The 17,620-nt window shown below is 36.6% G+C and overlaps 1 protein-coding gene across 6 annotated transcripts in view; it reads left to right on the forward strand.

The window, feature by feature from the left end:
* Positions 1-14,129, forward strand: part of TNFAIP6 (TNF alpha induced protein 6) — a 28,384-nt gene extending 14,255 nt beyond the window's left edge. For 3 of the 6 annotated variants that reach the window (XM_033400066.2, XM_004276815.3, XM_049712493.1), the window contains one exon: positions 2,338-3,022. In XM_033400066.2, the coding sequence (XP_033255957.1) occupies positions 2,338-2,507 (170 nt within the window). In that variant the 3' untranslated portion in view covers positions 2,508-3,022. Of the gene's footprint in view, positions 1-2,337; positions 3,023-9,629 lie in introns of those variants that run through there. The other 3 variants (XR_007478493.1, XR_007478492.1, XM_049712494.1) reach the window with 3 other exon arrangements.
* Positions 14,130-17,620: the final 3,491 nt, after the last annotated feature.

Here is a 17,620-nt window from a genome sequence, read left to right on the forward strand (position 1 = left end):
TCTCTTGTTGCAGAGCACAGGCTCTAGGCACACTGGCTTCAGTAGTTGTGGCACATGGGCTCAGTAGTTGTGGCTCGCGGGCTCTAGAGCACAAGCTCAGTAGTTGTGGCGCATGGGCTTAGCTGCTCCGCGACATGTGGGATCTTTCTGGACCAAGGCCTGAACATGTGTCCCCTGCATTGGCAGGCAGATTCTTAACCACTGCGCCACCAGGGAAGTCCTGGCATTCTGACTTGCTCTATTTTTCCTCCACATCATAAAAAAATTATCACAATACTTCTCCAACTAAAAACAACAAACCTACATTGAGTTGAAATTTCTAAGCAGTCCTTAAGCTGAGATACTACTAGCTAAAATTTGTCCCACACCCTAGCTTTGCAGTGCATGCAATTCTCATTTATGAATCATTACAAGAGATGGAAATTCTTGTTCAGTCTTGGAATGATTAATGCTTAAAATTTATTAATTCATTACTCTGTTACAGTCTCCCTAGGAAGAATAATCTGTTAAACTTTTTATTTATCTTATTCTTTACTTGAGAACATATTTTATGTTAACAGAAAACTAAAAGAAGACATTTTATGAGATGTAGGAGGTATTTGTGGTGTGAGAATCCTATTTTTAAAATAAAAACAAAATGAACAGAGGGAGAGTCAAAAAGAAGCCTGAAACTTAATATTTTTCCTGTTTTGTTTAAAACAGACAAAACTTACTCCAAATGTAACACCAAATCAGTGTTTTTCTTGCACAACTGCAGGGAACTAAAAAAAGAAAAACCCACACAATTTATTATTCAAAGAGAAACAAATCAACAGAAAAGAGCACAGCTAAATAAAAAGCCAAAGATTTAGCAAAACAGCAGGAAGAATACATTGATACAAAGTAATAGAAAAAGAAGATATAAAATATGTTTAAAGTATTATCCTATCAGTCAAGCATAATGCTGTTAACATTTTGATTTAGTTTTCTTCTTAAATATATACTTACTCACCCCTGGATATTTATATTAAAAAACAAAACCAGAAAATAAATAAACTAAAAATTACCCATTACTGTACCACTTTAAAAAAAGGTATGTAAAGAAAGAATGTGCCCACGCTTCTCATCTCTCCCCACCCAAGAAAGGCATTGGATAACTATGTGGTGACCGTCCTTCCAGATGTCTTCCTGTATTATACAAACATTATATATCAATACTTGGAGACCATGGAGCTATTTTCAAGTCAGAGTATAATATTTAGATCATTCTAATTCTTTTTAATGACTACCTAATAGATACCATAATTTGTCATATACCAATATTTAACATCCTGAAGGTGGTTGTTTTTTATTTTTCTTTCTTTTGCTATTGAACATTTCACCAGACATTTTTAAATCTCTATTTTGTAGTGCTATTTTATTTTTAAAAAGTAAATTTCCAGAAGTGAAATTTTGGGATCATAGGTGATGTGCACTTAGATGTGGATAGATGTCACCAAATTAGCACTAGCCCTACAGTGCCAATTTGTATTTTAACCAGTTGAGTAATCTGAAAAAAAAAATTTTTTTTAAATTTAAACAACTCTTTCAAGTTTGAGAAAAGTACAGTGGAGCACAGCATGAACTCTGAACTCAAACCTGGTTCTGCCACTTATAACCCTGTGGCCTTGGGCAAGCTACTCAGGTTTTCTGTGCCTCAATTTCATCTATAAAAATGACTATTTTAATAGTATCCAACTCACAGTGTTGCTTTGGAAAATAAGATGAAAGGCACTTCAAGCTGTGCCTTTCATCTTATATATATGGGGTTTTTGTAATGAATTCTGGATTTGTGATCTGTATTAAGAAGGTCTTTCCTTCCTGAAAAAGAAAAATATTCCTATATTTATTTTACACAATAACATTTTTTGTTTTGGTACATTTTGGTCTTTAATGCAGGTAAAATGTAGTTAGGTGCTTTGTGTAAAGGGATCTAGCTTTGTGGGCTTTTTTTTTTTTTTTAACAAATGCAAGGCTTGTTGCCCTCATTTAGTAAATAATCCATCCATATCTTAATGGTTTGAACTGCCTGCCATTCTCCTGTAATTCTATGGATGTACCTTCTACAAAGAATACCTCTGAAAACAAAATAGACAAAATTTCCTCTAGGACAGATTGGAGAGCCACAGGAAAAAATATGACAGTCCTGGTCCCAGTTGGCAGTGAAACTACAGACTCTACAGCTTGAGAATCTAATTCTGAATTCTGGGAGTCCTGTTCATGAATTTTTATATTCTCCTATGAGAATGAGTCTTTGAATTGTCAGCCAAATTGAAGGAGAGTAACATCATGGTTCTTTTGCACCTTCCTCCTCCCCAGGAAATGTCATGACCCTGAAGTTTCTAAGTGATGCTTCAGTGACAGCAGGAGGTTTCCAAATCAAATATGTTGCAGTGGACCCTCTATCCAAATCCAGTCAAGGAAAGAATACAAGTACTACTTCTCCTGGAAATAAAAACTATTTAGCTGGAAGATTTAGCCATTTATAAAGCAAAGACAGACATTCCGCATTTATGTTTCTATCTTTTGGAGCCCCTTTGATCTCACTTTTATATTATTATTAACATTTATTTATTATTTTTCTAAATGTGAAAGCAATACCTGATAATTTGGGGAAAATTGGAAAATACAGAAAACTTTAAATGAGAGAATAAAATCTCCCATAATCCCATTGCATAAAAATAACAAGCATTAACATTCATATATTTTTCTTTTAGTCATTTTTTGATTTGTGGTATATGTATATATGTATCTATATGTATTTGTATTTCAAATTTTGGAATGCTGCTCTATGTACAATTTGATATCTTGGATTTTTTACCATTGAACTTTACGGTGTACACATTTTCCCCTATCGTTGAGTATTCTGCAAAAACATGATTTCATTTACAGTATTCTGTAAACTGTCCATGCTATGATTGTTCCATACTTTATGTAAGCCTGTCTATTGTGGGAATTATAGGTAGTTTTCATAAATATTGTTTCAATAAACATCCTTGGACATATATGTATTTGTACAGCTCTCTAATTATTTGGGATAGGGTCCTAGAGGTAGAATTACTGAGTCAGAGATTAATTAAAATAAAAAAATGTTTTTGAGGGAGATAAGCTGGACTTTATGACACTAATGGGGAGTGGTGGGCTGGATGGCTGGTGGGCTGCACTACTCACTCAGCCTACAAAGACATCCTCTAGGGAAGCGAGAAAGTGAATGGACTAGGAAAATAGCAGGTCATTAACCAGCAGCATTAAGGGTCCATTTGACCTTTGTGGTATGGACTTTAACAGGAGATTGGTCAGCGAGTCTCTTTTCCTCTGGCCATGTTCAGCTACACAGGACAAAGACAGATTAGTGAGAGAGCAGGAGTCAGCAGGGTCAGTTTTGCCAAGTGAGTGTAAGACAGGGGCAAGGGAGTAGAGGATATGGGTAAGAAGGGATTGCAATGATAACCCAAGGAATTTAGTTTGATAAGGGGTGAAGAGAGGACAGTAAGGAAATGAGGGACAGTAAAAACGTGGTGGGCTCAAAGAATTGTCAAATCAGAGTATGAAAGGGGACGCACTGGAGAGATAGTAGGTAGTGGTCAGAGAATGAGGTATTAAATATAACCTTCTGTGGCAGGCAGAACAGTGTTCCCTCCCAGGATGTCTGCATCCTAATCCCCAAAACCTGTGAATATGTTACCTTAGGTGACAAAAGGGACTTTGCACAAGTGATTAAGTTAAGGACGTTAAAATGGGATATTATCCTGGATTGTCCAGGTGGGCCCAATGTGATCACAGGGGTCCTTAAAAGTGGATGAGGGAGGCTTAAGAAAAAGAGTCAGAAGAAAGACGTGACAAGAGAAGCAAAGTCAGAAAGATGCAACATTGATGGCTTTGAAGATGGAGGAAAGGTGCCATGAGCCAAGGATTGTGGGTGGCTTTTGGAAGCTGGAAAAGGCAAAGAGATTCTCCCCTAGAACTTCCAGACGGAATGCATCCCTGCTGACTCATTGATTTTAGCTCAAAGAGTCCCATTGGACTTCTGAACTACAGAACTGTAAGATAATAAATTCATGTTGTTTTAAGCTACTATGTATGTTACAATTTGGGTGGAGCAGTGATATAAAGGTAATACACCTTTTAATCAGTTTCATGCAGGGTTAGACTTAGGAATAAAAGTCTAATTCTAGATGACAAAGCATAAACAAGAAGAAGCTGTAAACAGAAGATAGCTATTTTCTAAACTCAGAGAAATTAATTTAGGTGAATATTATTTAAGGCTAGTATAACATTTCTCTGTTCATGTTTTCCTGCCTACATGTAAACTTTTTTTACTTCCTTGATCATGAATTTTTTTTTTCCACTATTGTTTTTACTCTTTTCCTCCCACCCATAGTCTTTTTGGTCTTTTTTCCCCCCAGTTTTTAAAAACTGAAGTGTAACTGACTTACAATATTATATTAGTTTCAGGTGTACAATATTGTGATTTGATATTTTTATACATTACAAAATGATCACCATTTTAAGTCTAGTTACCACCTGTCACCATACAAAGTTATTACAATATTATTGACTATATTCCCTCCACAGGCGTTTTGGTCTTTATCAGAATTAACTTTTTTTTTCCTTTGGAAATTTTGATAATGGAATTTAAATAGTAAATTGAAGAATGTGTGTTAACTTGAAAATTACAATGCACTCTAGGATATAAGGTATTATTATTGATGATAATGAATATAAATCCTCTAAGATTTTCCTGAAAATAATATTTAGATGTATGAAATATTTAGAATGATGTTAAATGTTATCTATTACCACTGACCCAGATTCCCCTATATCTCAATGGTGTAGTGAGAGTATTATATGAGAATATTATACACAGGATCAGAGATGGGTTATAATGACTTCTAGCGATTTGACTGAATTAGTTACAAGCCTTCCTACTGAGATTTAGGATACATTATGATCATATTCTAAGATCTATAGAAATTCTTGAAAAGGAAGAATTATATATAGAGATAATTTTTAATAATAATTTTAGTAAAAAAAGTGACCTTGTAGAACATTTTTAAAAACTTGATTTTATTTATTCAATTTAGCATCTTTTGCATGTCTACTCTAGTATTCTTTATGTTCTAGCAATTCCACTTCATTTGAATGTTTTCAGTTTAATACCTGCTTAAATGTATCTGTAGGTTTTTTTCTCTATTTTTTTTTCTTTGTCATGTTTATGTGTGGGTTTGGGAGGTTCCTTTCTTTTAAGTTTTACTTACTTTCAATTGAATGTGATCTTGATATCAATATCATTCTCTGAAAATAAAACAAACTGACTAATGTTTAAACATGTACATACTTACGTATTCAATATTTTATTTAATATAACATTTGAGTTCAGATTTTTTTGAAGAAAATTTTTTGGAAAGGAAGTTTTTTCAGAATATGTTTTACAACTCATTCCCCTCAAAAAAAATTTATTTTGAAGGCAAGTTGTTTTCATGTCTTGTGCTGTTTTTAAATGTCTAAAATATATATCCACAGCTATTTAATTTCCTTCTGAACAAATGCCCAGCAAAGAAAACCACAAGAAGAAATCACATCCCACAAAACCTCAATATATAAAAGTAAACTCCCTAAAAACACAGGCTCTTGGGCCTCCACTGGGAAAGCCACATCCTTAGCAGTATTCATAAAATATAAAACAGTTTTTGAGCACTTATTTGACTGTCAAACAATTATAAATAGGACTATTACTTGCCTAAGTGTTAGTAACCTCACAGTAGTTCTCATGATGTCAAAAGAAAAGTTACATGGTATTAGATTTAACTGAGTCAAGATGTTCATTTAAAATAAAATTACATGTACAATACAGTACAAAAACTAATTTTCATATTGCTTTTTGAAGTTCTATCCCTGCTACAGTAAATAGGAATCACTTGCAGGTATGTTTATATACCTGATAAGTATGCCTCATCAACAGTTTATTCACATATTGTAGGCAGAAGTAGGAAAAATTGCTCCAGTATATGAGCTGTTTCTTGCAAAACCAGAAAGAGCAAGGTTAGAAGGTAAAAATGATTAGAATTGTAACGAGTTGGTTTTTTTTTTTTTTCAATTTAAAAGTTACAGGTAATCAAGTTTAAAAGTGCTATAGGGCTTCCCTGGTGGCACAGTGGTTGAGAGTCCGCCTGCCGATGCAGGGGACATGGGTTCGTGCCCCGGTCCGGGAAGATCCCACATGCCGCGGAGCGGCTGGGCCCGTGAGCCATGGCTGCTGAGCCTGCGCATCCGGAGCCTGTGCTCCGCAACAGGAGAGGCCACAACAGTGAGAGGCCTGCATACCGCAAAAAAAAAAAAAAAAAAAAAGTGCTATAGAGGACAATACAGTGCTAGATAAACATCAGTGTTCCAGCTAAAGTGTTACTGCTATGGGGAGAAGCAACATGTATGCTCTGCCTAAACAGCAGTATCTTCAGCACAGTTGATCATCTACTTAATACAGCTCTTCATCTAGTCAACTAAGATTTTTCTTTTTCTCTTTCTGCTTTCAATTTAATTTAATTTTGGGCTAGTTTATCTGCTCATATTAACAAAACTTAAGAATTTACAGCTGATGTATTATGAATATTCTTCCTCCTATCCTGTTTCTCCATCTACCCATTTCTGGTCCTCAAGAGCTATTTCCAGTGTCTTCAATATCCTTCAAAAGACAGTGTATGTAAATGCATATTTTTTCCCTTCCTCACTCCACTTTTTTTTTTTTTTTTTTTCCTGGCTTTTCAGAGGCCTGCCCAAGGGACTGGTTTCTGCCTTGCCTGACTCAGTGTGCTGATGGGAAAAGAATGGATGTGTACTTTGAATACCAGGTTGGCCAGCACAATAGCTTGTTACACTAGAGAGACTGCAGTACTGCAGACAGACACTAGGGAGAGACTGCAGTACTGCAGACAGACACTAGGGAGAGGAGATTATGGGCTTCTGAGAAGCAGCAGAGGTAAACCTCTTTAACTGGGAAATCCCTTGTACAAGTCCAGAGAAGATGCATACCCAGAAAAGGTTTGAGAGGTTCCCAAATCTCTAGCTAAGCTGATTCGTTTTTTCAGATGCCCAGATCTCAACAGATGAGCACAAGGCATACAAAGCAACAGGGAAACACGGCCAAATCAAAGGAAAAACGAGAATAGCCACAACAATTTTGAAAAATAAGCAGAAGTTTGTAAAACTTTCTGATTTCAAAACTTATTATAAAGCTTCATGGGACTTCCCTGGTGGTCCAGGGGCTAAGACTCCGCACTCCCAATGCAGGGGGCCCAGGTTCAATCCCTGGTCAGGGAACTAGATCCCACATGACACAACTGAGAGTTCGCACGCTGCAACTAAAGATCACCCATGCCGCAACGAAGAGCCTGCATGCCACAACTAAGACCCAGTACAGCCAAATAAATAAATAAATATTAAAAAAAAATAAAGCTTCAGTAACCAAGTGAATGTGGTATTGGTATAAAGATAGACCTATAGATCAATGGAACAGAGTCCAAAAATAGACCTACCCATGTACAGTCAATTGAATTTCCACAAAGATGCCTACGCAATTCAGTGGGAGAAAGGATACTCTTTTAAAGAGTGATGCTAGAACAACTGGATATCCATATGCAAAAGAAAGAAAGAAAAAAGGAAGGAAGAAAGACCATTGCCTTATACCATTTAGAAAATTAGCTCATATTAACTGACCTAAAGGTCAAAATAAAACCTATGAAATTTCTGGAAGAAAATATAGGAGAAAATCTTAGTAACTATGGAGTAAGCAAATATTTCCCAAATAGGACTTAAAAAACATAAACTATAAAGGGAAAATGATACATTAGACTTCATTAAAATATAAAACTTTGCTCTTCCAAAAATACTGTTAAGAGAATGAAAGAACAGACTGATAGAAATATTTGCAAAACATACACCAAAGGACTTATATCCAGAACAAAGAACTCTTAAAACTCAATAATAAAAAAGACAAATAAAATTTTTAAATGGGCAAAAGAATTGGGCACTTCACTAAAAAAAGGTATATGGATGGCAAATAAACACATGAAAAGGTGCTCAACATTGTTAGCCATTAGGGAAATGCAAATTAATACCACTCGATATTTGCTAGAATAGCTAAAATTTTAAAAAAAGAAAGAAAAACCCCCCCACCACACCAAGTTTGTTTGTTTGTTTTAATATTTATTTATTTGGCTGCATCAGGTCTTAGTTGCGGCATGTGGGATCTTTAGTTGTGGCATGTGGGATCTAGTTCCCTGACCAGGGATCAAACCCAGGCCCCCTGCATTGGGAGTGTGGAGTCTTAGCCACTGGACCAACAGGGAAGTCCCACCACACCAAGTTTTGATGATGATATGACCAGCTAGTGTGGGACTCGAGGGACATTGTTCCAGCTAATGATTAAGAACTCTCCAGACAATAGGGGCTTCTTAGACAATGGGTGAATTTCCAGGATGTCCGGCCCCCTTCCGAGAAGGAGGGAGATAAACAAAATGTAAAAAAGGTATCTGTCAAAGACCAACCAGGAAGCTGGGGACAAGTTCCCTCTCTGGTCCGAGCCTAAGCCGGGACCAATCAGCAGGAAAACACAACCAAATCTATAATTTACATACGGGGAAGTGGGAACCTATAAAACTGACATATTCGCGCCCAAAAGGGGTTCCTTCTTCGGCCTCCTGCGTGAGGACCAAGGAACCCCGGTGCACCGGCCTTCAATAAACCTCTTGCGTTTTGCATCGGCTTCCGACTCTTGTTGTTTCCTGGGCGAGTCGAAACTCCTAGGAGACCGCCGAGGTCTAACACTAGAATTTTATTCATTGCTGGTGGGAATGCAAAATGCTAGACATTTTAGAAAACAGTAGGTAGATTCTTAAGAAGTTAAATGTAAATGTACTCAGTGTCTGTCTGCAGTACTGCAGTCTCTCCCTAGTGTCTGTCTGCAGTACTGCAGTCTCTCTAGTGCAACAAGCTATTGTGCTGGCCAACCTGGTATTCAAAGTACACATCCATTCTTTTCCCATCAGCACACTGAGTCAGGCAAGGCAGAAACCAGTCCCTTGGGCAGCCCTCTGAAAAGCCAGAACGTTGGATGCACATTCCACCTTTCTGTTTCCCTCCCAAGGGAGAAACTGAGAGTTGGGAGTGCCAGGTACTTCACTGGGGGGTGGGAGGATGGGGGATGGGGAGGAACTAGGACAGGCAAATAAGAACTTTCCTACCTGCTTCCTTATGTCTCTTCTTGGCTTTGCATTCACCTGGCATGTTGCAACCTCTTACCTGGTTTCTGGAATTCTCATAAAGGCAATTTGGCACCTATATTGTTGTTAAGTCAGTGTCTCCATGGGGAACAAAGGCCTGGAATTTCCTATTCCACCATTTTGCTGATGTCGCTACTCTTGTTTACATTTTTTAATTTTGAAAAATTAAACTTATAGAACAGGGAAGAGCTAAATTGGACTCCATGTTTGGTCTGTTTCTTCTACTTTAACCTTTGCTTTTCATTGCTTTTGTTATTATAATCATACATAATGGCCTGCCTCAGGGAACCCTGCCCCTCTGCCTCAATGTTAAACTAAAGTGCCTCTGTTCAGCTCCCAGGGAGAAAATCTGACCCTGCCCACCTGTGAACAGCTGCTAGAAAGAAGAAATTAACACATCCCCTCACCTAGGCTGGTCATTCCAGGAGATGTTTTGTAAGAATGATGACCCTTTTTACCTTACTTTCCCACCACCTCTCCCTCTCTGATTCTATAAAAGAAACTGGCATCCAGACCCCGACAGGATGGTTTATAGGAGACACTAGTCTGCCATCTTGTCAGTCTGCCGGCTTTCCGAATAAAGTCGTCTTCCTTGCCTCAACACCTCGTCTCCGTCTCATTGGCCTGTTGGGTGGCGAGCAGGGAGAGGTTGGACTCGGTAACACTTACAGAAGAGTTACAGGCTACTATAATGAATGCTCACCTAGATGTACTCACAAAATATTGTTAATATTTTCACCACATTTGCTTTACCTCTCTGTCTCTGATATAAACAAATATACTGAACCATCTGAAGTTAAATTGCAGACATCACATGTTTTGGTTTTTTTTTTTTGACATCACATGTTTTACTCTAAAATCAATCCTTTAAAACAGCGTGATATTTGTCCAATGATGATACAACCAACACTCGATATAATAGTGTTGAATTTCTTGCTTACTATAGAAAGATTTATTTATAGGATGTTTGGGATTGGCAGGCTTTCAGAAGCGTACGTGGATAAACGTCAGCAATTGAAGTGTGGTGACTTAGCGAGGCTGTTGTTGACTGGCGCTCTAAGTCATGTTTACTGGACTGAGCTCATACCTGGCTGGCTGACTGTCAGAAGTGAGGACCTGACATTGATTAGTTTGGTGTTCACTGAGGTAAGTAGCTCATCAACCGAACAGGTTTAAGACCAGTTCTGATGGTTACTTAGTATCATGGCTTCTGAGTAAGCAGTGTTTTCCTGCATTTGTGGGGACTCCTTTATTCTCAGTCTTCTCTTTTCGTCCTCATTCAGCCAAAGCTGAAAGAAGGACCAAAAGTCCAGATTTTCACCATTGTTGTTCATGGTTCTTGAATATCGAGGTTCCCTTTATGGAGATATGATTTTCAATTTGCACATTTATCATTGTGATTTTATCTTGTTTTTGTCTTTGAATCATTTGTTGAATCACTGTTAGCCCAGTGGCTGTGTGGAATCATTTTAAAGTTTGGACAACAGACACTGAACAACAGTGAGACAAACAAGTAAAACTATAAGTACCTGTAATATTGGTAATAAAAGGGAAAGGAAGACACTCCATAACCGTGAACCAAGATTCTACAAGCCTGAGGAATAAAACAAGGCCTAACAACTCCCTGAGTCTACCTTAGTCAGTTTGTTTTTTCTTTTAACTTGGCTATAGATTGTTTTATCTCACCCAAAGTGTTATTCCCTGTATGAGAAGTCTTAGTAATGGCACAGACTCCCTCCTGGCTGACCAAAAAAAATTAAGGTTATGCTATTCTATTGCCTGTCGGGTTCAGCCAGTGTGAAGGGACAAATTTTTAATTACCATCTCAAGTTGTGCTTGTGGGTGGGGGGAAAATATTTGGGGGAATCTTTTGCTAAAAAGGGTTTTATCTTTCAGATTCTTTTTTAAGAAAAGTAGTTCAGGCTTCCCTGGTGCCTCAGTGGTTGGAGTCCGCCTGCCGATTCAGGGGACATGGGTTTGTGCCCTGGTCCGGGAAGATCCCACATGCTGTGGAGCGGCTGGGCCCGTGAGCCATGGCCGCTGAGCCTACGCGTCCAGAGCCTGTGCTCCGCAATGGGAGAGGCCACAACAGTGAGAGGCCCGCGTACCGAGAAAAAAAAAACAGAAATGTAGTTCATTGAGAGTGTTGGGGAGTTAAACTCATGGAATGATCTCACAGAAAGCCCTACAGAACACTTGTACAGCCTTGGTTCTGGGTCAGCACTGAAGAGACTGATTGTCACATAGGAAAAAGAATCCAGGAGGTGCCCAAAAGGCACAATCAATCTTGAAGTTATAGAAATACTGTCTTTGGGTGTAGTGATGAGAAACAATTACTGCTACAGCCCAAGAATAGTTATACCCCTCTCTTGCAGCAAAAGAATATTTTCCTTCATTTATATATTATAGATAATATAGTAATATAATTTTATATAATATACTATCTTAAATACTGTTAACTGATATATAGTTATTACTTTAATATAATTATTGATATATAAAATATATTTTATAATACATAATATAAATTATTATAGTTTTATTATGTAACATACCTTCAATTAATTTTCTAACTGGCTGTATTAGCCAAACTTAGGAGAGCTCAATTACAGAATTAGAAAAGTGATCGTTTTTATTTTTAATTTTTTTCTTTTCCAGTATTTAAAAAAATATTTATTTATTTATTTAATTTTATTCTTTTCCAGCTTTATTGAGGAGATGTGGTGACTGTTTTTGGTAAAGCTTACATATAAGCACATCATTATTATTGGTTAGGGTAACATAATAGACTGAGTCAAAAGTACGCAACTTTAAATCACTAAAGAATAAAAAGCATAATTATACAAAAGTACTTTTCTTAAGTATGTTATATAGAAGAATATTGTTCCAGCAGTTTTGGGAATTATTATTATTATTATTTTTTAAGCCATGCGGCTCACAGGATCTCAGTTCCCCAACCAGGGACTGAACCTGGGCCACGGCGGTGAAAGCCCGAAATCCTAACTGCTAGGCCACCAGGGAACTCCCCCAATGGTCTTGTGAAAACACATTTCACAGTGTGTAGTTACCAGCTTATTCTTAATATCTTGAATCAGCAGTCCACTTTCAGGAACCATCAATTTCTGGAGGGTCTCTGGAGAATGTCAGTTTAGGATCTCCAATAGATGTAACTTTTCAGTTGTGTCAAGGTCCTTTATATTTTTCTAGAGGATTGTCAGTGATACAGACAATAAGGTTTTAGAGTAAGCAAAATCCTGTGTTACTAAAAATCATGAATAACTTCTAATTAAATGTATCCCCATACTGCTGGATAAACAAGACAAAATGTTCTACACAGGAAATATAAGATCTAATGGTAAATATTTTAACCATGGTGAATGCTGTGGCTTTTCAACAAGCAAATGTTTTAACCTACCCAGGTAACAAATGTACTGTTAATAGTATACATTCATAAATGATAGAGGGAAGCAATTGCTACAATTCATTCAGTGATCTCAAAGGATCTTTTAGGGCATGATCTTAGTCTTTGCCTTATTTTTACAATTTTTCCAGGTTAATTGGTTTTCAGATAGGGCATGAACTGGCTAAATCCTCTGTTCCTGGGAGTGTTCTCATAATGGTGTTGTGGTCAATTTATCCTGACTGTGGATGGGTTGTTTGATGGAAGATTTCCACAAGTGTTCATTTGGGGTGTTACTGGGTGCTTATCAGGTGGCCATTGTGGATTTGCCAGATTTTATCCTCATAGATCTTATAACTTAATCATTCCCAGTGTTTATCTTCAGAATTCGGGTACCCAGATTTTGCCCATCTATGATGAAATCTTTGAACTTCTACATCAATTTATTGTTACTATTTTTGTTTTTGATGTTTTAATGATGTCCCTGTATAATGATTTTAATCAGAGAAATCTGTTTAGCATGACAATCTGTTAATGTATTTCTGTATATGCAAAGTATTTCCATAATGATTATAGTATAGTATACTAGCTTCTGTAATATCTCTTCTACTATGAGTGTCTGGCTTTATGACAACAATTGTTTTAATGTGATGACACCAGGTAATTGATGTGTTTGTTATTCAATTTTACAGGATACCTTAGAAATCTTTGCATTTGTATATCTTTTTAAAGAAGTGAATTATTCTAAAAGCTACTAATCTTAGTGTAATATATATATATATATATATATATATACACATTTATACTAACAATTTAATACACCCTAGAAAGAACCATGGTTCAGATATGTGAACAATTTGGCTTTTGGTAAGAAATTTTATAAGAGAAACAGGACAGTTTTTTGTGTATTAGCCTGATATTTTTTCATATTTTTAACATAAAACCCTTCAACAAACAATATTGAGTAAGGATTTGATACTATAGTGTCAAAAATTCTGTTCTGATCATGGTTGTCTTCTTGAATTACAGGAACACAAGTACGGGATTCTCCTTCACAGGGTTATGGAGTTGCTGGATTAAGAGTGCTACTACACCAGTATTTGGTTACATGAGAAGGAGAAAATGATGATAATTCATAATTAGTTAATCAATAAATAAAAAACGAGTGGTTTCTGCTAGCAATAGTGATTGAGTACGTGTGCCACCATTAGACTGAAAGGCCTAGTAGAAGATCTGAGGCTATTTTGACTTATTAGTTGAGGCCTGTAATTACTCAGCAGCACAGAGATTTATTTATTTTGCTTCTTTAAGAGATAGGATTTATAGGCAATGGTGTTTTAGTGAGTTAAAATCCATAGAGCATGGCCTAACATTTTCATGTTTGTACAAAATAAATAAATAACTAAATAAATAATGCAATTAAGGAAAAAAAAATCAATCTGTAATCTTATGGACTCTGCTCCAAGTTAATCTGCCTATATCGATGGAATCTTTCATCCATAAGAATTCTGGTACCATAGCTATCTTTTTGGTACTTTCTAGAACCACATACATTCCCATATCTAGATGAACTATAATCCAATCAAGTATAAGAGCTGCAGTATATTTTTGTCTAAAAGTAGATCTTACTTACTACATTTATAGATGTTTGGGTTACAGATCCCCAAGACCACCCCAGGTAAAATGATTCACTAGGACTGAGAGGACTCAGCATATAGTTGTATTCATGGCTAAGGGATATAGACAATCTAGAACAAAATCAGCAAAGGGAAAAGGCACTTAGACATAGTCTGTGGGAAACCAGATGTAAGCTTTCAAGGGTCCTCTCCCAATGGAGTCATACAGGACATGCTTAATTTCCCTAGTGATGAGCTGTGACAACACGTATGAAATGTTGTGTGAAATGTTGCTAACCACAGAAGCTTGAGACTCAGTACCCTGGGTTTCTATTGGGGGCTAATCACATAGGCCCCACTGTCTGGCATGTACCCAAATTCCAGACACACAGAAGGAAAAGCAAGGTTCAGCAGAAACCATATGGTTTGTACAGTTTAGTGAGTCACTCTCATCAGTTGATGTTGGGAACCCTCCTGAAATTTAAGTTCCTGGACGCCAGTCAACGCTCAACCTTGCAAACAGGCTTTTCCAAGGAGAGCAGTTCAGGCTTGCTCTGTTGATTATTTTCTTCCCAGTGTTGTATCACAGAGAATAAAGAATATCCCTCTGATAATGATCTCAAAATATCAGTTATAGTTGAGACACTGAATTGTTAGAGATTTTGACTACCTAAGTGGTTCTATTAAACCAAGGTAAATAAAGTTTATTTCTTCTCAAGTCCTCCACAATTTACTATATACACTCAAATTTTTCTTGTCTTCTTTTAAAAAAACCAACATGGCACTATCATTTTTACTTTAATACAAAATTTTTTGTTTTCTTTTTTCATGAGAAGTCAATTTGCCTTTCTTCTTGCTTTTTAGACAATCTTTTACTCTGATCTAGAGGTGGAACTAATGATAAAGTGATAACTATATAAAATATAGGGAAATAGAAAAAGGATTGGTAATTGTTGGGTGCTCTTGTTTACGTTGGAGCCATATCACTGGATAGATTTTTGAATAGCTGTCCTGTTTCCTAGCTGGCATGGTACATAGTTTCTTTAATGGTCCTTCTATTCACTACATTTACACGTATCCTTATCTGTAGACTCTCACATCTTAGAGAACAGAGACACTTTGGGGTATTTCATCTACAGAGCCATATGATATACCAATTTCTAGCCTATTTACTTTTTAAAGCTATCTGGAAACGTTGAGCCACATATTAGATATTTTCTAAACTAGCAATTTTACATTTTAATTAATTTATTTTTTATTAAATCTACAAAAAAGAGAAGACAAGGCTTCTTTAATTCCAGATACTGAATGTAACCCAGAATACTTTTTGAAAGTTTCCTGAAGTCTGTTTAAGTTACAACATTGAAGCTTTGTCCAGACTACCCTTAAAATAGAGGCTTCTATTCATTGCTTTATATTTTTTCTTTTTATATTTAAAAAATTTTCACAGTTGAGTTTTTAAAAATCTCCTCTTTCATGCCTTGATGATTTTAGACATTTTTCCCTTCGGAAGGGCTTATAAGTAACTAAATTAGTTGGTACAGATCTGTAGCTCATGATAATAAGTATCTTTAAGAGTTCCAGATTCTATAGCAAAAATTTGCCTGTATTGCTGGAGATTAGGAAATTCTTTAATTACAGGCATACCTCATTTTATTGCACTTCACTTTACTGAGCTTTGCAGATACTGCATTTTTTACAAATTGAAGGTTCATGGCAATCCTGCAGTGAGCAAGTCTATTGGCACCATTCTTTCAACAGCATTGATTTTTAATTAAGGATGTGCATTTTTAAAAGATATAATGCTATTGCACACTTAATAGACTGCAGTATAGTGTAATTATAACCTTAAATGGACTGGGAAACCAAAAAAATTCATGTGACTTGCTTTATTGCAATATTCACTCTACTGTGGTGTCTGGAACCAAACCTGCGATATCTCCAAGGCATGCATGCCTGTATGGCCCTTAATTTAGCTCTAGACCAGGATTTTTTTTTATTGAGATGTAACTGATACACTAGGATTTTAATTTAACTTCAAATATGTATCAACTGATAAATGCATAAGCAAAATGTGGTATATCCATCCAATGGAATATTATTTGGCCATAAAAGGGAATGAAGTACTAACACATGCTATATAATATGGATGAACCTAGGAAACAAAATGCTAAGTGCCAGAAGCCTGTCACAAAAGGTCATGTATTATGTGATTCCATTTGAATAAAATGTCCACAATAGACAAATCTATGGAGACAGAAATTATATTAGTGGTTGTTTGGCAGTGAGAGGGGAGTGTTTGGGGGAGAGTGGGGGTGATAGTTAAAAAGTATGGAGTTTTTTAGGGGGTGATGAAATGTTCTAAAATGGATTTTGGTGATGGTTGCACAAATTTGTGAATATACTAAAACCACTGAATTGTACCTTTCAAATGGGTAAATTGTAAGGAATGTAAATTATTTCAATAAAGCTGTTAGAAAAAAAGGGAGAAATGAAAGCCACGACATCTATTTCACAAAATAGAATAAATATGAAAAGTTGCTCAAATTCATTTTCAGAAAAATGCAGGGGCTTCCCTGGTGGTGCAGTGGTTAAGAATCCGCCTGCCAATGGAGGGGATATGGGTTTGACCCCTGGTCTAGGAAGGTCCCACATGCCGTGGAGCAACTAAGCCTGTGCACACAACTACTGAGCCTGCACTCTAGAGCCCGTGAACCACAACTACTGAGCCCGTGTGCCACAACTACTGAAGCCTGCACGCCTAGAGCCCATGCTCCGCAACAAGAGAAGCCACCACAACGAGAAGCCCGCAAACTGCAAAGAATAGTAGCCCCCGCTCACCACAACTAGAGAAAGCCTGTGCGCAGCAACGAAGACCCAACGCAGCCAAAAATAAATAAATAAATTTATTTTTTAAAAAAAGAAAGAAAAATGCAGATCAAGACCACCGCAAGTTACTCTTTTATGCCAATGTTCAAAACTATCAAATGCTGGAAAAAATGTTGAGCTCTCCTATAAGATTGCTTGTAGGATTGTAAATTAGGAATAGTACTTTGGAAAACAAGTTGTCATAGCCTTATAAAGTGAAATGTTCTCATTTCCTGTGACCAAGGAATTCCACTAAGTATATACCAATAGAAAGAACTTTCTGATGAGATTAGTAGTGATATTAACAAAGGTGATATTTGGTAATGTATAACGAAATGTGCCAACATTTGGAAGACGCACATTATTCAATGACAATATTTTTCAAATGACCAATGCATACTAATACAAAATCATGCATGGGTAAAAGATCCATTCAACAT

The sequence above is a fragment of the Orcinus orca genome, chromosome 7, assembly GCF_937001465.1.
Source record: "Orcinus orca chromosome 7, mOrcOrc1.1, whole genome shotgun sequence".
In the NCBI taxonomy this organism is placed as follows: Eukaryota; Metazoa; Chordata; class Mammalia; order Artiodactyla; family Delphinidae; genus Orcinus; species Orcinus orca.